General features: G+C 41.0%; 1 protein-coding gene across 1 annotated transcript in view; it reads left to right on the forward strand.

Moving 5' to 3' along the window:
* The window catches only part of KIRREL3 (kirre like nephrin family adhesion molecule 3), a 672,744-nt gene that overhangs the window by 540,664 nt on the left and 108,913 nt on the right, over window positions 1–23,167 (forward strand). Inside the window, exon 7 of the mRNA XM_063310966.1 lies at window positions 7,414–7,519. Within this exon, the coding sequence (XP_063167036.1) occupies window positions 7,414–7,519 (106 nt within the window). The remainder of the gene's footprint in view (window positions 1–7,413; window positions 7,520–23,167) is intronic.

Genomic DNA, 23,167 nt, shown 5'->3' on the forward strand with positions numbered 1-23,167 from the left:
AAACTGATCTATCTCCTGCTCCTGATCAGTGAAATTTTGCAAAAGCTCTTCTTTTCTTCATGATGGCTATGATTTTATCAATACATATGAAATATAGTCCACTGATATGGCCTGCTATTGGAGAAAGAGATGGAAACTACTTGTTCCTGTTCTTAAATGCTTGGAACAAGTTGGTATACCTATGCAAAAGGGACAGCTCAGTCATAATTTAAATTTAAATTCTTTTGAGTGATGAACTCCAAACTTCAAAGAAATCTTCTTCCTGTCACCAACCATCATTTCTATTCCCACTGCCACTGAAGCTTCTGGGAATCTGCAGCACCATCAGAGACTAATTCCACATCATACCAGGGACCAAAGACTCTGCCCAACCACCTGTCTTATATTCATGAGAAGCAGATGGCAGTTTGGCCATCCAGAAAAGTCTACTTCTCCATCTGGCCAGTGGGAATTTTGGACCAGAAGACATTCATTCTCAGCTAAGCAAAGTTATGGAAATACTGAGAAGAGTCATCATTAGCAGGGAAGAGCAAATCAACGTGAGCCATAATTGATGGTGAGTAGGGGTTACAGCTTTAAATAAAGTGCTGGGGCTCCAATCTGCTTGAAATTTGCACTCTCTAATGTAACATAATTTATCTCGCCTTATTAAAGATGTATTAGTTACTGGGTGATGAAGAAAATAAACTTTACAGATTTTTAAAGGCCTATCTTCTTCCCAATTGCTCCACATGGACCTGGGTTGAGTCCTGGCAAGAATAATGTCTATTACATCACAACAGATGCCTGCCTTTAGACTGCAACCCTGTATTCACTTTCCTGGAAGAAAACTTGGTTGAACATATTGGAGTTTACTTCAAGGCAACCTCACATAAAAATGCACCTCTGTAATAGCACTGAGCACAAAGACTAATTACGTGAAGTTTTTCTGTTTTATCTCCAAAAATGTTCAACAGATTACAAAATCCATAAAAACAACACTATAGCAATGGTGTCAGAAACAACAAAAGCAACAGCAATCTAGCCATTAAAAGTGATGGAGAGAATAATGACTACTATTAACCATCAGCAATCTGGAAACCAAATAATGTACAGTTTAATGTAAACCAGCTGAACAAGTGTAGGGAGCAGAAGGACGACCTTCGGAAAGTTCTACTTACCAAAGTGTCAAGAAATAGAATAGTTCAATGGCAAATGAGAGAAAGTGAAAATGGCATCAGATTAATGAGTTCCACAATCAAGCCACAACACCTAGCCCTTTCACCTGTGTATTTATTCAGCTTCTTCAGCAAAGGATCGTTACCTTGTCGTGGTGCTGGAGCTTGAGCACCTCAATGATGCCATGAGCTAAACCGTGAAGGGCCACCCAAGACGGGAAGGTCATGACAGAGAGGTCAGACTAAATGCGATCCCTGGGGAAGGTAATGGCAACCCACCCCAGTATTCTTGCCGTGAAAACTAAATGGATCAGTACAACCAGAGATATGTCGGTATACCATCGGAAGATGAGACCCCCAGTTTGGAAGATGGTCAAAATGCTACTGGGGAGGAACAGAGGATGAGCTCAACTAGCCCCAGACGTGATAACGCAGCTAGCTCAAAGCCAAAAGGACGGCTAGCGGCCGACGGTGCTGGTGGTGAACGGCGAATCCGATGTTCTAAGGATCAACACACCATTGGAACCTGGAATGTAAGATCTATGAGCCAGGGCAAATTGGATGTGGTTATTGGTGAGATGTCAAGATTAAAGATAGACATTCTGGGTGTGAGTGAACTGAAATGGACTGGAATGGGCCACTTCACATCAAATGACCACCAGATCTACTACTGTGGACAAGAGGACCACAGAAGAAATGGAGTAGCCTTCATAATTAATAGTCAAGTGGCTAAAGCAGTGCTTGGATACAACCCAAAAAACGACAGAATGATCTCAATTCGAATTCAGGGCAAGCCATCTAACATCACAGTGATCCAAATATACGCCCCAACCACAAATGCTGAAGAAGCTGAAGTAGAGCAGTTCTATGAGGATCTGCAGCACCTACTGGACAACACGCCTAAAAGAGATGTTATTTTCATCACGGGAGACTGGAATGCTAAGGTGGGCAGTCAAATGACACCTGGAATTACAGGTAAGCATGGCCTGGGAGAACAAAATGAAGCAGGACATAGGCTGATAGAATTTTGCCAAGACAACTCACTCTGCATAAAAAACACTCTCTTCCAACAATCTAAGAGATGGCTTTATACATGGACTTCACCAGATGGACAACACCGAAATCAGACTGATTACATCCTTTGCAGCCAAAGGTGGCGGACATCTGTACAGTCGGTAAAAACAAGGCCTGGAGCTGACTGTAGTTCCGATCACGAACTTCTTCTTGCACAATTTAGGATCAGACTCAACAGTTTAGGGAAGACCCACAGATCAGCTAGAGATGAGCTCACTAATATTCCTAAGGAATATGCAGTGGAGGTGAAGAATAGATTTAAGGGACTGGACTTAGTAGATAGGGCCCCGGAAGAACTCTGGACAGAAGTTGGCAGCATTGTTCAGGAGGCGGCAATGAAATACATCCCAAAGAAAGAGAAAACCAAGAAGGCAAAATGGCTGTCTGCTGAGACACTAGAAGTAGCCCAAGAAAGAAGGAAAGCAAAAGGCAACAGTGATAGGGGGAGATATGCCCAATTAAATGCAAAATTCCAGAGGTTAGCCAGAAGAGATAAGGAATTATTTTTAAACAAGCAATGCGCGGAAGTGGAAGAAGACAATAGAATAGGAAGGACAAGAGACCTCTTCCAGAAAATTAGTAACATTGGAGGTAAATTCCAGGCCAAAGTGGGTATGATCAAAAACAAAGATGGCAAGGACCTAACAGAAGAAGAAGAGATCAAGAAAAGGTGGCAAGAATATACAGAAGACCTGTATAGGAAGGATAACAATATCAGGGATAGCTTTGATGGTGTGGTCAGTGAGCTAGAGCCAGACATCCTGAAGAGTGAGGTTGAGTGGGCCTTAAGAAGCATTGCTAATAACAAGGCAGCAGGAGACGACGGCATCCCAGCTGAACTGTTCAAAATCTTGCAAGATGATGCTGTCAAGGTAATGCATGCTATATGCCAGCAAATTTGGAAAACACAAGAATGGCCATCAGACTGGAAAAAATCAACTTATATCCCCATACCAAAAAAACACTAAAGAATGTTCAAACTATCGAACAGTGCCACTCATTTCACATGCCAGTAAAGTAATGCTCAAGATCCTGCAAGGTAGACTTCAGCAGTTCATGGAGTGAGAATTGCCAGATGTACAAGCTGGGTTTAGAAAAGGCAGAGGAACTAGAGACCAAATTGCCAATATCCACTGGATAATGGAAAAAGCCAGGGAGTTTCAGAAAAACATCTATTTCTGTTTTACTGACTATTCTAAAGCCTTTGACTGTGTGGACCATAACAAATTGTGGCAAGTTCTTAGTGGTATGGGGATACCAAGTCATCTTGTCTGCCTCCTGAAGAATCTGTATAACGACCAAGTAGCAACAGTAAGAACAGACCACAGAACAACGGACTGGTTTAAGATTGGGAAAGGAGTACGGCAGGGCTGTATACTCTCACCCTACCTATTCAACTTGTATGCAGAACACATCATGTGACAAGCTGGCCTTGAGGAATCCAAGGCTGGGGTTAAAATCTCTGGAAGAAACATTAACAATCTCAGATATGCAGATGATACCACTTTGATGGCTGAAAGTGAAGAGGAACTGAGGAGCCTTATGATGAAGGTGAAAGAAGAAAGTGCAAAAGCTGGTTTGCAGCTAAACCTCAAAAAAACCAAGATTATGGCAACCAGCTTGATTGATAACTGGCAAATAGAGGGAGAAAATGTAGAAGCAGTGAAAGACTTTGTATTCCTAGGTGCAAAGATTACTGCAGATGCTGACTGCAGTCAGGAAATCAGAAGACGCTTAATCCTTGGGAGAAGAGCAATGACCAATCTCGATAAAATAGTTAAGAGCAGAGACATCACACTGACAACAAAGGTCCGCATAGTTAAAGCTATGGTGTTCCCTGTAGTAACATATGGCTGCAAGAGCTGGACCATAAGGAAGGCTGAGCGAAGGAAGATCGATGCTTTTGAACTGTGGTGTTGGAGGAAAATTCTGAGAGTGCCTTGGACTGCAAGAAGATCAAACCAGTCCATCCTCCAGGAAATCAAGCCAGACTGCTCACTTGAGGGAATGATATTCAAGGCAAAACTGAAATACTTTGGCCACATAATGAGAAGACAGAACAGCCTGGAGAAGATGTTGATGCTAGGGAGAGTGGAAGGCAAAAGGAAGAGGGACCAACCAAGGGCAAGGTGGATGGATGATATTCTAGAGGTGACGGACTTGTCCCTGGGGGAGCTGGGGGTGTTGACGACCGACAGGAAGCTCTGGCGTGGGTTGGTTCATGAAGTCACAAAGAGTCGGAAGTGACTAAACGAATAAACAACAATACAGTTGAAAGTGTGAATTTGAGCAAACAGATGCATTTTGGGTTCACCTACTGTATACATCTAGGCAGTAGAAAATCAATGCATCATTCAATCTAAACCATAGGATTATGGGTAACTATGAAAGAGTACACTTTTGCTTCATTTCAAAATGTTACTTTGACTCAGTAAAGAAAAATGTTTATTCAGTAAATGCAAAGTATGAGGACCAGGCAATGCTACTAGAGTTGGAGACCAAGAGGCAGCTAGATTTGAGGTCTACAGAAACTAGTGAAACACATGGAATTATATCTACCTTCCTACCTACCTCCTGGTAAACTATCAAAGAGTATATGAAGTCTAGTGAACTATCAAAATTATATTCTTTCATAATGCAGAATCCACTTCATTCTTTACTGGTTCTCACCCTGGTTCCAAACACCCAATAGTCCTAGCTGATCATTTCATGAGTAACCCTGAATCTCCTGCCCAACCCACTCTTTCCCTTGGTTCTGTGGTCCTGGGGATAATAATGGGAGATCTGTGAACTACTCAGAAAGCCAGGCAACTTATGGTATGATTAAGTGTTGTATGACAGAAGAACATAATTCCAAAGTTTTGTCAGGATTACTAGCAATGCATGAATCTGCTGAGGATTCCCATTTTCTGTTTTATTTATCAAACAGTCCCTAGATTCCTGGTCTTCCTCTTCCATACACCAACCTTCTCACCTACTCCTACTCCATTCCTTAATTTTCACCTGGTTCCTGCATTTCTTCTACCTTTTCCTTGACTCTGGGTGGCTTCAGTTGGGATCTCAAGCTCAAATCGTTTTTGGTGATGTTATGCTCAGAAGAGCTTTCTATATCATAATGGAAAATATCATAGGCTTTGTCGAGTACATTGAGTCTGTGTTTTTCAGGATGATTCTTCCTGACCCACCCACTAGCTGGGCACATGCATTGTGTCTCAGCATGAGGTGCCAAGTGGAGCATAATGGAGCATCTGCCTCCAGCAAATCTGTGTCAGCCAGAACACGGTTGGGAAATACAGCCAATCTGGCATAGGCTGTACAGAGGGAACCGATCTGCTAGATGACAAGTGCCTCCTGTTTAAAATGTAACTGTGTGACAACTTAATTTGCAGTACAAGAATTAACCCCATTTTCACCAGCGTCCTGGATTACTTAATTAATGACTTATTTGCAACTGTTGGTCCAGAGGCTGAAGGGCTTTATGTTGGAACTGCTGGTAAGTGGTTCACAGAGGGAGGCCCACTTAGAATTGTTGATGTCTTCTTGCTTATAAACAATGGACATTGTTTATAGGCAATTTAAAGACTGGCCTTTGATGTCAAGAATGCCCCATCACTAATGAGTGCATATAAATCTATGTGTAATTAATCATTCTGGAAGCCATGTATCAGTCTTAATTTACATAAATCACAATAGAAACAATAAAAACTCTTCCCAGCCTGTACCAAGTAAAAGGCTAGGTGAGATTCCTTCATGTTATCTAATTTTCTAGGTATGTGGAAATTCATATAATTTCATACCTGCCATTGCATTTAGTTTTAACAGCTCATCTAGTAATTGGGCAGATGACATTTCCATAATTCCTTGCAAAATGGTGTGAAATCTGTCTCACATTTATATACTTTTTTCACTCTCTCTTTCTCACACACACACACACACACAAGCACACCACTACACTGTTTTCCTGATTTTTTGCTAAATCTTTTCTTACTATTATATAGGTCTTCAAATAGTTTTAGAGCCCATGATAGAGAAAATATAAACGGCCGTGCTTTTCACTGAATTTTGTCATAGTTCCACAGACATATACTGAATTCTGTGTCTCTAAAAACTACCAGTTCTGGGGTTCCTACATCAGGACCCCTAAAATAATCCAAATGAAATAAGGCTTTGTAAGGAAAGGTACAGTAGTTGCATCTTATGCCTTGAAATGTTTAACTTCCTCCAGACCCAAAATACATGGGCATAGGCTTTTTTTCCTAAAAGAGCAATACATTAAAGAAGCCTGGTTTGAGGATCAAGGATGCAAAATAATTCTTCACTGGAAGTAGTGGGAAGATTATAGACAGTCGCTTCTTATTAAGCACCATGATAACGGAGTCCCTGAAATTTGTCAGATCAAATGTCTTGATAAAATAGTACTATGCTTACAAGAGTCATGCCCCTCAGACAGAAAACATCAAAACTGGGCCTCAGTTAAAATCAGTGTAAAAATTAAAATGAAGAAAACAGCAATTAAAAAGCAGCAAATAAGGAGAGCCACCAATCCATCTAACCCAACACTCTTCATGCTAACTGGCCAATGCTTTTCCTGACTTGGGCTTCCTTCTATCTGGAAAACATCTGCTCTTCCTTCTGAGTTGTGGCCCCTCTGTATTAAGATGACTTTCAGAAATTGAAATGAAGTCAGTATTTCGTAAAATGAAAGATGAAATGAAATAATTTAATTTGCATGAGGTGGCACAGTCCAGGAAAAATGGCCTCATATGTCCCTGATATGTGTAGATATGTTTTCCTGCTGTAAAGAAGATGTATAAAGAAGTGGCCTTTGGCTTCCTTACTTATATATTCTGTTCAACAAATCCTTTAGATCTATCCAGGTATGGAAACAAAGATACATGGCAACTGAATGACCTTCCCACAGTCGCTTGGGAAAGAAATTGCAAAACAAGAAGTAATTGCTTCCAGATTTACCCTGCCTTTGAAGCTATCATTCCTTCAAGAAAAGGAATTTCACTATAGGGACACTAGATTTCAGACACTGAAAGGTCAAATAGGCATCTTGGCTGGTTACTGCACATCCATACATCACAACAGCAGAGCAAATGGGAGCATCTCTTCAGAAAGACACATTTCTGCACACAGAAGCATGAAAGCTAATAGATTGGCCATTGTTTTTTTACAGATCCACCTCTCGTCAATCTGTCAGTAGAACCTCAGCCTGTCCTTGAAGACAATATGGTAAAGTTTCACTGCTCTGCAAAAGCCAATCCAGCAGTCACCCAATACAGGTAAGCTCATAAGTTTGTCTGGAAATAACCACCATTTATAGCTGCTTGCCTGAATGTTTTAGACTGCTCACAACCATAGAAATGCTTGCTACTATTTTTGTTCACTGTGTATAAGGTAAAGGTAAAGGTTCCCATTTAGTCACGTCTAAGGACACACTAGGGGGTGGTGCACATCTGGCCATGTTTCCATGGCCAAAGAGCCAGCATTGTCCGAAGACACTTCCACGGTCATGTGGCCAGCATGACAGTCATGGAACGCTGTTACCTTCCCGCCGAAGCGGTACCTATTGATCAGCTCACATTCGCATGCTTTCGAATTGCTAGGTTGGCAAGAGCTGGGGCGAGTGCAGGAGCTCACTCTGCCACACAGCGCTCAGGACTTGAACTGCCGAACTCGCAACCTTTCAGTCGACAAGCCTGGTATCTTAGCCAGTGAGCCACCATGCCCCCTCACTGTCATTTACACATACACTGTCACTATGTATGTGTAAAACAAAACCGGTTAATAATTAGAGCCAGCTCAATCACAGCACTTGGCCTAAACATCAGCTGTACTAAGAAGCTGCAGTTTTCATTGGATGTTATTCTACCTGCAGGCAGCAATAGGAAACTTGAATAGCTGTGGTGAGCTGCTGGGAAGATAGTACTGCCAAAAAAATGAACCGCATAGTATCTTTTTCTCTTCTTCACTTTTTTATTAGACCCTTTGAAGAAAATATATCCACAAGTATATATTATATCTTGTTAAAGGACTGAGAATTGCTATTAAACTTGAGCTAACAATGAGTAATAAGAACCATGGTCAACACAATATAAATCACCAAATGGAATTATATAGTCTAGTCAATTCAGTCCATATGACTAAAAATCTGTTCTGATTATGTAATTTGTAAATGATTCTAGATAAACCCAAATTTGGGGTGCAGTACCAATCCATGTCTTGGACTACAGTCACTAGATACGAGGACTGCATTTTCTAGATTCTCGGCAATGTTCATGCTAGTTGGGATTCTTTTTGAAGATTACACAACTGGAGGGCACAGATTGGATAATGTTGCTTTAAGGGGTCAGGAAATAATAACAGATAATGTTCCTCTTTGAATCAAACATAACTGTCAACAATATGCAATCAATTTTCCTAACTCTTCTTCTGGAATTTTTTTCCCCCAACTTTGGTACTTCCTGGTGGTCTTTTTTCCAAGCATTAACTATATTTGATTCTGTTTAGTTTATTGAGTTCAGCTAAGGTCAGCTAGATGCTGCTTCAAGATAGGAAAGGTTTCTTCAAGCTTGGGAGTTCTTCACTATTAAGATAAACGGCCACTTGTAAGCCCCATTGCCCCACTCACCACATCTACCACCAGTGCAAAGAACAAAAGGTCCTGTCACCACTTCTGCAAATCATCCAATTAAAGTTGGAGGTGCTTAACTGGTTGGAAATGGCCCTGTTTTCATGCAGACGTTCTTTGAGTATTGGTTGATTAAAGCATTTCTGAGTACAGATCCCAAAAGAGCAGGCGGGGAGGGGGTCTGTTGTTTTAGTCCAAAGAACTGCTTGGGGTATGGAAGCAATGCTGCCCTCTAGCAGAACACAACAAACTTCTACTGATTTCTCAGTTCTGTCCCTAGGCTGAGCAGATAAAGCTGGTGACAGGCCCACCAAATATTGCAGTGGAAATTCTTTGTGTCGATGATGTTGCTATTCAGTCATAAATTCCAGTTCTCTCAGCTTTGTAACACTGTGCGTTTTGTTGAAGCTGCTGCTGTAATATGTGCGGCAGCTTCTTCCTGATCTAACATACAAAGGCTGTTTAGAGAGCATTGACGGTGGACAAGCAGAACCATCTGCTCAGGGATGCAACTTACAGAGCTCACATGCTGAAGGTGGATGCGGTTTCAAAGAACATTGCTTTATTACATTTTCCTGCATAATCTTTGACTTTATGAAACAGACAACTTCATTAATTTCATTTGATTACAGCTTTCCATGTTGTTTCTAATACCTACATGGAAGCTTTTAAACTTTTCTCCCAGATTGTTAGATGTTGTGATTACCTCTGGGAGATCCAGATCTATGACTCCTCCAGGAGCTTAGTATCTGGAGCTCCTTCTTGTGGTAGAACAAGGATATGAATCTGGCTGACATTGAAGGACAGCAACCATGCACAATATCTTCTTGCTGTCTGGAGCTCCAGTCCCACATAAATGGTCCAAGTATCACCTAGGCTTGTATACTTTAACATACATTAAGAGAAGCAACTTGCTGAGTTTGGCTTATCCATTGTTTGCCTGACCCTTTGATGATGGAGCAAAGAATAAATATGGCAGTGGCATGTACTGCCTCATCCTAGCCATCAGCAATTACAATAGTTAGGTTTCTCTCTTGTAAGAAGGCTCTGTTTGAGAGGCGACAACAGCTGCTTTCATATTCCTCAGCCTCAGTTCCACACTTCCATGAATCTAGATTTATAACACTGGGAAGCAGTCAGTATTTTTGAAGAGCATCTGGTATTCTTTAACTCACCTGAATGCTGCACAAATCATTTGGTAACTTCAAACATTTTTGCAGATGTCTTTTTAGGATCAAAATACAAAGAAATAAGTATGAAATGCCTTCTTTGGGCATCTCTGAGATGTTCTGTCTTAGACCCTTCTGAGTTGTGGAACACTTGTTCCAGTTTCCATTCCTTGTTATCAATATTTGTGAAACCAGCTAGCCAAGTCAGAGAAAATGGAAGAATAACACAGAGGAGATATGGTAGGAAATGTAGCATGGATGGGTTGTTATCATTCCACTAAAATTAGAAGGTAATGATAGTTGCTGAATCTTGGCTGCTCGGACAGAATTGCAAAACTAATAATTGGTGTTATGGGGAATACTTCAACCAACTTCCTTTTAAAAAAAAAGTCTTGCCAGGAATCTGCCTTATCTCAGTAACATGATCATACTTTTTCATACAAGCTAAATAAATGTGAGGTGGGGGGAAACAGGGGAGAAGGGATTGAACAATGCTGAATGGATTTCTACCGTAGCATAGCAAGTTCATTAAATTTTGTGGGCATATGGATATGATAGATGAACTAAGCCAACGGAATCTGCCAACTGTTTCAATTAATTTAAATCGGACAGCCCTTGAATGTATGAAAACGACAGTATACTTACAGACACTATTACTTCAGCAAGGCTATTGGCATGTAAGGAATTTGAGGATTGCCTAGGCTAAAACCAAGAGTCAGGATTCCTGACACCAAAACAAAATAGCATCTCGAGCATCAAAGGGAGAAAAACCTCCATACTGTATGTAGAATAGTTGGAAATAAAAATTAATGTGTATGCGTGTTTGTGTGTTTTAATGTTATACAGTAGTAAGTAGGTGAAAAAATGTTTAAAAAATGATGGATTGGGATACTGCTCTACTAATGTGGACAATAAAATAGACTGGATCTATACTGATTAACTGATCATTACACTTTGTTGTCCATATTCAGAAGCAGCACTGAAACTAGGTTTTAATCCATGGAAAATGGTTTCATCCTTTCTATGCCAGGATAGTGTAGTGAGCAAGCAAAGCCTCCCCATTGCTTGGTCACATCAGCTGATGACTCATCCTTCTTAAGCATTCCCAACCCCTTCTCTCAGCATAGCTACACATGCTCATGTGTTCCCCTGCTCTGTGTCATACAGCAAGGTCTCATGCAGAGTCTGTGCTTGTGTTTGCACTGAGGTTGAGGTGTTTAACTGGTGCTTATCCAAGTGCGTCAGAGTGTTTGCTCCAAAGGTCAGGACATGTTATAGAGAAACATAGTGAGGAATGCAGCTTAAATCTTGTTGCTCTGGTTATTCCAAAAAAGGAAATCTTGGTGCAACATGTCCTCCAGCTGCATGTTGGTAGAGGGGCTAACTTTCCCAGAAATATGTGGGAGACTTCACAGATGTTACTCCTGAAAAGCCTTGTGTCCTTTTTCAACTATCTTGGAGGAGCTAAGGTCAAGAACTACCAATCTGAATGTGTGAGGAGATGGGTGGTAGTGAGGGGGAGGGGGTGTAAATAGTTGCAGGCAGAGCAGTGGGAGAAAAGTCACCCTTTGGCTTTGAGAGTCTCACTGTGTTGGGAGAGAAATAGCATAGCTGTATTCCAAGAAGTGGGATAAATTGACTCTTTGATTCCCCAAACCAAAAAGGGTTTAGGATGTGATGGAGATTCCATGTGGTGGTGCTGCTAGGTAAACTTAGAAGCTATAGTTGAGATCAAGAAGGGAATCATGGGTTTCCTCTGCCATCTCCTGCCACTTGCTGCATGGTCATTTAGGGACTCCTTGAGCAACCATCTGGCCATAGAACCCTGGACTTCGGCCCCAATATCCAGGCCTAGTTGTACTACTATGTCCCCATTCAAAATGGCTTGCAGAGTCCTTCCCTGACCATAATTTCCAGCAACAAAAAATCTAGGTCTGCCTAGGTTGAAATTTGAACCTTGCAGTAACTGGAAATCTATGCTAAAGCTTTCTGAGAACCACGGTTGCAACTGCTCTCTCAGGCACTATGTCTGTTGTAAGACAAGCTTGCATAGATTGCAGTTAGTGGGAGGAATGTATGCATAAAAATGTATAAGGAAATACTCTGTCCATGTACCCCCCACGTAAAATAAGAACTAAATATATTGTGTTACGCATGATAGCTTATGAAGTAGATTTTTTAATGAAGAAATCCCAATCAGAAAACAATGGGATGTAAAAACTGGGACATTCCTTATATTAAATAAGACTCTGTGGATATTTATTCTATGTCAGACTTCCTTCAGGTGGCTCACCTCTGTATGCATTCCACACTTCAAACTGCTTTCCATACCAGCCCAGGATGATGGGACTGCAGTCCAAAGATTCTAGAGAGTATAGGATTGGAAAAGGCTGGTTCATGCAGACTGACAGTGATGCACTGGAGTTTCAGACAGGAATTTTGGTTAACTTTGCCTGGAAATATGAGGAAGAGAAGATAAAATATTTTAGCCACACACCTGATGGTTTCCCTCTTTTTTCCATGGCCCTTCTCTTTTCTCAGTGTCTTCTGCCTCATCTAATGTTGCCAAGACACTGTAGAAAAATATTCGTGGATTTCATGCTTCTAGCGAGTGCTCTCCTGCTTTTGTCTAATTTCAGGTAGGTCAGGAAACAAAGAAACCAGCAGTGTTACAATGAGATATGGAGTAGCACTTCTGACAACACCTTTAGATATGATGCCTGAGTGATATGAAGATGCAGCATCCTTAACAACAGCAACTCCTGGTTAAAGTCAGGACCTTTCTGTGGATTCTGCAAATCCCATTTCTGATTCAGTGGCACATTCAGCCAGGTTTGGGCCTCTGTTCTGCTAAGGCTCAGTCAGTCTCAGCAAAACGTTTATCTGCTGTAGCTGGGTCATCTCCAAAGGAAATGCTTCTGATGAAAATGTAGTCCTCTTCCTGAGCAAAGAGCTTACTATGGCAGGGTGTTCTCTGGAGTTCTTCATGAAGGTCTAAAGAAGACTTCTATATCATAGAAGAGGGAGGCAAAAGAAATCACAGATTTCTGTCGGAGCAAATTCTCAGGATCTACCAAACTAGATTCAGCCATTTTCTGGTCAGCAATCCTCACAAAACATTCATCAGAAAAAGTCCAACTGAAAATGAGTATATATTTTGGGAAGTTACTATATAAAAACATACACACAGGCACACACACAGATGTTTTTATACGATATAAAAACACATATATATATAAAGAGTCCCCCTTTGGGGGAGATTGGCGGTGACAGAAATTTGAAATATAAATAAATAAATAAGTATTAGTGGTACTTGGGTTTTGTAGATCCTCAAAAAATAAAAATGTATGTTCTTAATTCACAGTCCCATCTTAGATTGGACTGATTAGTGAATACATTGAAGTGTGCAGCCCAATCCTTGGCTGGTTTACTTAGAAAGTCCCACTGACCTCATAGTTATCTGGACTTTGAATGAAAGGCTGAACAAAGTGGGTAACCCAATATATGACAAGATATTGTTCCCCTAAATGTCCTTTGCCATCTTTATGACAGGAAATTATCAGATCAGAATGAACTGGCGACATGTAGCCGGCACTACCAGCTTTCCCTCTTACAGTAATGGGAGAAGTAGAGGAGTAATCTTTTTCTTTAAATGCCTTAACACAGTGTTTCTCAATTTTGACAATGTCAGTCTGTGTGGACTTCAACTCCCAGAATTCCCTAGCCAGCATAGAGAATACTGGGAGTTGAAGTCCACACAGCTTGACATTGCCAAGGTTGAGAAACATTGCCTTAACCCATATGATTACTTCTTCATCCCTACCATATACTGTACGTCAGTACTATAGCCAAATATCTGCAGTTCAAATGAGTGGACCCAAATAGATCTGCTTTGTTTATCCATCAGTTTCTGGAGGTAAATATGTGGTCTGACATAGTTTTCTAAACATTAAAAAATGAAAATAAATATTTGCTAGATAGGACAGGAATCACACTTCCTTTTCAAAAATATATGAGTTAACTATAGGATCTCTTCCAGCTATTTTAATGTTTGAATGCCCAATTCACTCACTGTTGTTTTGGGCTCTTTCCTTTACCTGCACCTCTTGGACTGATCATGGGAATACATATTGTGAGGTCACATGGAAAGTCCAAGAGGTGCTAGGAACAAAGCTGTTTGTGTGTAAGGAGTTTGACGTTTCTATAAGAGTTCCAGGATTTTAAAAAATTAAAGAAGGATAAATCACACCTCAGCCAAACTTAACATACTTTAGAAACTAAGTGCCGCTAAGTATAGTCCCTGCCATTTGCCCCTCCAGGGATGAATGAAAACTTCCCTCTCAGTAGCCTTCATTTTGCCATGGATCTATCTGAAGTGGAATATTCTAATTCACTCCCAGATGAATCTGTGACAACATTTGGGGGGGGGGGGCATAAAGCTCTATAGCATTTCATTATCACCATCACTAACTTGATACTCTGTTCTCTCACATTCCTAGGAGTATATAGGGAAACTTTCTTTTCTTTTCTTTTCTTTACATTGTAGGATATCTAGAAAATCATGTGGGCCCCACTGGAGACAGTTCTCAGGATGCACCTCTGCTTAGAAAATTGTTACTTAATTAGGATATTGGTTAAAGGTTATTCATTTGAAAATTCAAAGATGATATCTTGGTATTCATACAAAAAGAGGAAAAGAAGGGAGATCAGAGGCATATAGACACTTGAAAAGAATAGGCAAATCAGGGACAGAAAAGATATGTGTATATCACAGCCTGATGCCCTGCAAATATGCTGGGAATACAACTCCCAGAATTCCTAGCCAACATTGGGGATATTTTGAATTGGATGCTTACACTGAGCAGGTAAGCCTGTGATTCTATTATTTTTCTTTCTTGATGATGATGGTGATGATGATGATGGATAAAAATCCCTCATATAGACACACATTCAGACACTTATTTATGTGTTTTCCCATCCAGATTATTTGCCATTCTTGGCAAGTTACAAAAAAGAAAACACAACACAACACAACAGAAGAGGGTGTAAAGGCAAACAAACAAAAACTGAAGACACTGATTTTTTAAAATTTATTTTAAATATTAAATCAAGAGAGAAGGAGGAACAAGGGAGGAAAAAGTAGGGAACATCCAACTGGTGATAAGGAGGTTGCATAAAAATCAGGAAAGCACCACTTAGCAAATGAAAAAGCATCTAGAGAGGTTCTCCAACATAATCCAGCTAATCCATGTGTGGTGCTGAGAGAACAGAAGCTTAGTTTGCTAGCTAGCCGGGGAGTGCAGTAACCTGCAAAGCCTTCTGGCCATTGGTGGCTGGTTAATCTCCATGGTGGGAGATCATCTGAGAAGAGCCGGCATCTGCACGCTGTTGATTCACATCAGCCAAGGACAAATTCATTTTCTGCTACTAGCTTAGCATTTTCTTCCACTCCTTGGATTACAAACTACTTATTGTGGCAGGCAAGCCCAAGGAGCTAAAACAGCTGCGGCTGTTAGATAAGAAGGCAATTTTGGCTGTTTGTAGCATCCTTGCCTGCTTCTGTGCTGTTAGGGTAGGGAAGGAGAAGGCTGTTGTGTCCCAAGGATGATAGCAGTGAATGCTGGAGGGAAGATTTTGTCAATTCCTGGGCTTGATCAAGGCACGAGCTTGCATAAAGTCACACATCTCATAGAGTTAGCCTGTATCTACTGTAATTTCTAAAAGATGAAAATCCATGCATTTGTTTTCCAACCTGTGAGATAGCAGCAATCCAGCTGAACATATTATTTCCATGGAACTGGTATTCCTTCTAAAGAGTTTTGGAGCTAAATCCAAGGGCATTTATAGACAACCAAATATATATATATTTTTACATCAGAAATTTGGTTTTAATTTAAGAAACTATGGATGTCTGAATTTCAACTAACTATGATTGGGGGGAAAGGTGTTTCCCCAAAATATATTTGCTACTTCTCAAATTGATTCTATTTCCAGAGGGCAGTTCAAGTCTGTTATGGGCAGAGAACAGATCCATGGTTCTGGATCTGTTTGGGGCAAATATTTAGCTTATTCAGCTTATTATTATCCCCAGTGAATCATATTCTCTTTGCTCAAGTAAATGAAGTTACTGCTTGTGGGGTGAAAAGCTCTGGTTCCTGCTCCATGTGTCAGTGTAGTTGCTGGGTGTGCATTTCAGTTCCTTTTATGAATTTTTTGAAAGTTGAGCATCAGCACCAACGCAGAAGTCATTTCTGAATAGAGTCTAAGTGATGTGGTGGACCGAAATGAAATGGGTTGCGGTTGCTACTCAAGCTGAGTGATTTCCCTACAACCCTTCCTTAAGCCACAGATAGAGAACAACTTCTGGTAGAAATTGGTGGAGTGGGATTTCTAAGAGACCCAGCCAGAACCAGTGCTATGAATCCTGGGAGTTATAGCTGAACATCCAGAACAGTGTTTCTCAACCGTGGCAAGTTCAAGATGGGTGGACTTCAACTCCCAGAATTCCCCAGCCAGCAAGGTTGGCTGGGGAATTCTGGGAGTTGAAGTCCACCCATCTTAAATTTGCCAAGGTTGAGAAACACTGATCTAGAAAGATATAGACTCCCCACTATACCTGACCCTTAAAAAAAATCTTCTATCAATGTAAAGCTACTTTGGAATTCACATTTGCTTTCCCATACATATGATTTGTAAGTACCATATATTTTTAGCCTTGCTGCATTATCAGACACATGGCACAATTAGAGATAGGTCACTTAATTTTCTTTTATACTGTTTGCAAGCTTGAGTTTCTTTCTGCTGTGTATAATTCTCTGCTATGTATATCTAATTATTACACACTCTCTGCTTTGTATAATATCTAATTATTGCACGTTCTCTGCTGTGTATAATATCTAATTATTGCACTTAATGAATGAATGCATAATTATAATGGATAGGAAGCAGGCATATTTAGGGGTCCAGCATGTCTCAATACACACCACACGCAGTATCATCTCATACAGAACCCTGCATGACAGTGACAGGGATCACCATTTGCAAAAAGTGGGCTTTTATAGAAGTCTTTTTTGCAAAAAAGGGACACTTTGTTTTCTCTGCACAGAAGCAAATGGCAAATAAGAGGAAGCAAATTAGTGTCACTGGATCATCACTAAGACAGGAGAGAACCCACATCAGATGCCAGCATGCTTGGTCTCCTAGCATTGATATCTATCTTGGCCTTCCTGTCTCCTTATTCCCCCAACAATAGCCTTATTTGACAGCAAGGCTTGTGGAAAACCACCTGCATTTAAAAATGCCCATAATGCAAGAGCATTGTGGGAAATTTAAGATGGCTGACAGTTTTTCTGGCCAAATTCCTGTCACTAGCTAAACTCATGTTCCTTTCATGTATTGGTGACAGGGAGAGAGAAGTACCTTACTGGATATATGTTCAACCAGTTCCAGCAGAGGATTAAACCAATCCTGTCAATGGTGACTCAAGCTGTTGAGCAGCATCCAGCTATAATTTGCTTGGGCTCCTTCTATGTTCTGTCCTTTGGCCACACTACAGCCTATGAGAGGGCTAGGGAACCTATTTTTGGAGGTTGAGGGCTAAAGCTTTTGGACTTTGGTGGGGGGTTTTTTCCATGTCAGAAGCACCTACCAAGGTGCTTCTGTATTGAAGGGATTTGCCAGTGACATCATCGTTGCCCGGGGGATGCCCGAGGGGGCTCCTTTCATGTCCCTATTATTTTCCCACCAAAGTGGTACCTATTCATCTACTTGCATTTGCATGCTTTCGAACTGCTAGGTTAGCAGGAGCTGGGACAAGTTGATGGGAGCTCACTCCATCACATGGCTCGTGCACTCGGGTTTCGAACTGCCGAGCTGCCAACCTTAATGGTCCTCTGACTCAGTGTCTTAACCACTGAGCCACCGCGGCCCCTATTTGGACTTTGGTGATCAGTCAGGAACCAATGGCCAATATGGGGCACAGGCATAGACAAAAGGGAATGGGGAAACAGAAAAATCAGAGAAATCAGAGTAAAGAGCATCTCTTTCCCTAGCTTTATTTTTTTACCTTCCATTAGCTCACCCAGGCTTCTTTTACTGAAATGATATCCATGCATTTTTCTAATAATTCTGGGTCTGAGTTTTGATTGTGGTAGAAGTTGTTTCATAATTTTCATCTAGGAGTTGCAGGCCACCTTGAATACAATGGTGATAGAATAAAAACCAGGAAACAGTAGTAGCCAAAATAGGGAAGCATGGGAAAATCTGATGGCCATTTTCTCAAACTGGACAGAATTCTTAAAAATGGACTTGAGTGGCGAGCTAGTTGATGAATAGTTATACTTTGATATACTCATTGGGTGCCATGGGTCATGTAAATCCTTAGCAGATGCGTTAGTAAAACCTACTAAGCTTGGGAGTTGGTGTGTGAACTCGGCTAGTTTAAATTGTGTTATAGTGGAATGTATTGTCTGCACCTAGAAAATGCTTGAACTCAATAACCAGGTTAGCCAATGCTCTGTGAAGGCAGCCACTGATTCCTTTGCTTTTTCTCTGGGGTTACCCTACAGAATGAGATGGAGTAAAGATTTGTGGTACTAAAAAAAGTAGCTGCAGGTTCCTCCCAGCCAACAGTGCAAAACCAAAGAGGGAGAAGAAGAGAAAAAGTGTAATTAGTTGCTGCCATCATTCCACCACCTGTGAGGTTGGGTAAAATTAATGTGAAGCAACAGAAGTCAGAGCTTCACATTAATTTTTACGTGAACTGACTTCCAACTAGACTCTCTTCATTCCTCCCTTCAGTTTTATTTACCAATCATCTAAAGCCTTTTTGATGTCAGCCATGTATCTGAGGGTGTTTCCTCCTCCCCACTTCCCTGTTATTATTTATTGCTCATGGTAAGAAAGAGAGCCTTTAAAGTGAAAAGGTATAAAGATATAGTAGCAGAAAGATATATTATTCACTATCATGGGCTGGCTTTGTTGAGAGTCCGTGGTGTATAAATGTGATAAGTAAGTAAGTAAATAAATAAAACTTCTGAAAGGCAGAAAGACCTTCAGCTTTTACTTCTTCATCCTCTTTCTCCACCAGGGTTGTGTGGTTCCTTGATGTTAGTGTGTGTGTGTATATTATTATTCAAGGACAATAATAAATACCTCCAGTCTCATGCTGATATACCACTTCCCAATACAGAAATTTGTTTGTTTGTTTGTTTGTTTGTCTGAAACAAAAAATTACAATCAACAGCAGAAGCAAAAAAATGTCAAGAAAAAGAATTCTGGTCTACCAGCATAGGGGATGCTTGACCCTGTTAAACAAAGGGTAATGGAGAAACAGTGTGCCCTTTTCAAGAGATCCACAACCAAGAATTCTATAGAAAAGAATGAAATGCTCCCGTCCTTGTTATAATGCATGCAATATATGAAAAGTTGCAGAGGACGGCAGAAGTAAGGTGTTGATTTCCGCAGTCAGCATCAGTGCATGAATTAAGCTAGAGAGATTGGATTGAATACTGGAAACCAGCATCCTAAGCCAATTTCAGCCTGTGGTTTAAGTAATGTTGCCATTTCTCAAAAGGGAATGAGTTTCCTGTTTTTCTAGCTTGATCTCAGGGTACTTGGGAATTTTTTTCCAATTTCTATTGGACATTTTTGTTTATGAAAGCAGCTGGAAAGTGCTTCTGTTGGTATTGTACATCTCTTTCCATTACTCTGAAGCATGGGAAGCTAAGGAACAGCTAAAATCTTGGATAAATAATTATACTGTCTAATGAAAGGCGTAACATTAACATATATACCTTGGCCACCTTCTAACAAAATAAGTGTAAGAGCACCATATTCCCTCCATGAGAATTTATCTGGGAATCCCTTTGCATTCAAAAGAAGTTTCAAAAGCAAATTGTCTAGGTTTAAATGCTTGATTTGTTCTAACCCTGGTCAGTTTGCTTAGCTGAAGACTTGCCGAAGGATATTGATTTGGGATGAGAGGATGACCAATGCATGTCTCAGCTTATTAAACTGAGATTTTGTCAGCCTTGTGAGGTAGTCCAGACAAGAAGCACATCCAGAAGTACTAGCTCTAACCTTATTGTAAGGTTACATTACCAGAATCTTACAAGTCTGGAAGTACATCTCTCCCCACTCTCCTTTACAGCCCAAGAAGGTGGGGAGGGTCCCTTCTGAGATATTTGCTATACCTCCATTCCTTTTGTGGGCTCAGCTGCCTCTTATCTGACCATGCCAGGTCTGAGGCTCTTCCTCCTGTCTCTCAAGGTCATTCCCACAGACCATTACAGATTTGATCACCCAAATGCAATTGCTGTCTTCTGAAGTAGCATTTATATTATTTTAATCAAGGTTTTCCCAATTGTGCCTAGCTGCCCAAAGGGTACAAACATGAAGAGGGGAAAGGGTACATTCATGTAAAGGCTCCCCTCCCCTCCCCTCCCCTCCCCTCCCCTCCCCTCCCCTTCCCTCCCAATGATGCATTCCAGTATTGTTGCTTAAATCACTGTACCAAAAGCACGGCTGGCTTATCAAATATTAACTTTCATTTAACTGCTGTTTAAGGGCTTTCCTTTCAAGTTAGTAGGTCTTGAATTTGCTTCGGGATGGCTGAAGAATATGCAACTTACTCCTCATCTGTTCCAGGGAGAAAATAAAGAGGCAAACCAGGTAGCTCTTATTTAAAGACCTAAACCAAATAGGAAGTGCGGCACCTCTTAAACACCCATGACAGTTCCATTAGTCAGCAGAGTGCTGGTAATAGGAAAGAGGCTGGTGCACAGGCAATCCCAAAAGAGGGGTAAAATCTGGCCCCAGTTCAACCTAACCTTTTCCCCCAATAGAGGCTCTTGTGCTATTAACTGTTTCCTGACTGTTCCATTCCTCATCAGGGAATGGAACAGTCCCTGTTATTATCTAAAGCAGTGCTGCACCTCATCAGGTGCAGCCCTGCTTTAGATAAATTCAAGAAATTCCATTCCTTGAATTTATCTAAAGCAGGGCTGCACCTGATGAACATCAAGTTGTCTTTGAGAAACAGAGTGGAAAGGAAAGTCTCTTGAAATGACAACCAATAAGCATCAAAAAGAGAAGTTTGTATCCAAAGCTACTATCTGAAGTCGGTTTCAAAGCTGGCAAAAGAAAAGTAGGTGGCTGATGATGATCATACTTGTTGTCTCCGGGAGAAGATGGAGAATTACTGGGTTCACACGTTAGGCTAAGTTATCATCTGCTTAGACATGGCTTATTGCATATATCACCATTGGATGGGTTGCCACAGCATTCTATGCACGAAACGATATACTCTCTGGGTTCACACATCATGCTAAATCCCAAACAAATCTATTATGTGGACCATGTCTCTTTGTCTACATCTCTATATTTTGAACATAAGAATAAACTGTGTGTTAAGAATTAATCAGGCAGGAGAACAGAGGATCCCATCATACTACTAATTATATTCCAACTAGCCTTCCCCAACCTGCAAACAACTCCCAGAATTGGCTGTTGGTCGCAGTGCCTGACATTTGAGGGAGCTGTCAACCAGCACATATGGAGGACACCAGGTGGAGAAGGCTGATTTTAGAGCATATTTAGTGATCCACACATTGACTCCCTCTATTCTGCAGCTGAAAAATTGGACATGCTATTCTCATTCCAAGCATCACTTCATGAGCTTCACCTCACCCATTATGACACATTGTCAACAGCTTTGCCATGCCTGCTGTCTCATTGTGCACCATACTAGCCGTCTTCTGCTGATTTAAAAGCCAGAAGACAGCTTGGGTAGGAATATACGAAAGAGACATAATGGAAATACATAGGCAAGCTCCATACGGGTTTAAGCACATGATGGTCATATCCTCAGTGGCTGTACATTCAGCATTAAGGATGCAAGGTTTCCCTCTCATTTACCTGCATGCATTTTTCTTGCAATCAACCACCCTGATTGGTTGTATAGGTTAGGGGTATGATCAACCAGCATCTCAGTATTTGGAGGCAATGTCAGCTAGGGTTTGGTGAGTGTGTTTTGTAGTTGTTCTAAAATACATTTAGGTGGCACTGCAGGTTGCAGAATCACAACTATATACTGCACACTATCTTAGTATTAAGAACGTAAGAAGACTCTCCTGCCAGGTTCACGCAGTCCAGGATCATGCGTCTCACAATAGTCATCTGGGAACCTCTGTGAATCACACCAGCAGACCATGAAGGCAATACCTTTCTCCCTACTCTGAGGTCCATCCATGCCTCTGTCTATGTACCCCTTGGAGCAATCCCAGGCTGTAGATGGCCCCAAAGTCTTGGATGAACTCCCCTCCAAGCCCTCAAACTGCAGTCAGATTGCAATCTTGACAGAAGAAAATAATTAAATATGTGTGAACTGTCATGGGTACTGATGGTGAGCAGGAGGGAGCCTCTATCCAGGGGGGAAAACGCATGCGTAGTACTGAGGAATTAAGCAGCCATTCAAAGAGACACAGATCAGACCCGCCTTAACCTTTGGGGTTTATCTGTCTGGGTTATTCCCACGCTTCTTCAGTTTGTTAGGATTTTCTGTCTATGTAGCAGTAATAAAACACTAGAGACCTATTCCTCGTCTCAGCGTGGTTCCTGGCTGTTAGGACATGAACAGTCATATTAACTGTATTTAATTATTTTAACTTAATTTAAATTACACTTATATGTAAGTTAAATTATGTTGGATTGTTGATGTTTTGGTTTGTCCTATTCCCATCCATTGCTTTGTTCTATTTCTACTGGCTTTTTGGAACACAGACCCTGAGATGCCTCTCAAAGGTAGAACATCTCAGCCTCTCCGAGGCTGCCCATTCCTGCACCAGAGACAACTAACATTCACATCCTGGTGCCCCAACCTTCTCAGAATTTTTGTTTGTTTTGTTTTTATTTAAGAGACCCAACAGTAACAAGCAACTCACACCAACAACGTCCAAGAAGAATAGGAATAAAAGTAGGATATCAGGAGCAAGGATAAGGAATTAAGGCCCTGCTCTTCATAATACACTTTAGCAGACACAACAAACCTAATCTATTTACTGAATTAACCCATTTCCTTGGTTTGCCCAACATGTTGAACCAGCTGCTGAACTAATGAACTAAGCTAATAA

This window comes from Candoia aspera, chromosome 9 (genome assembly GCF_035149785.1).
Source record: "Candoia aspera isolate rCanAsp1 chromosome 9, rCanAsp1.hap2, whole genome shotgun sequence".
NCBI classification, from domain to species: Eukaryota; Metazoa; Chordata; class Lepidosauria; order Squamata; family Boidae; genus Candoia; species Candoia aspera.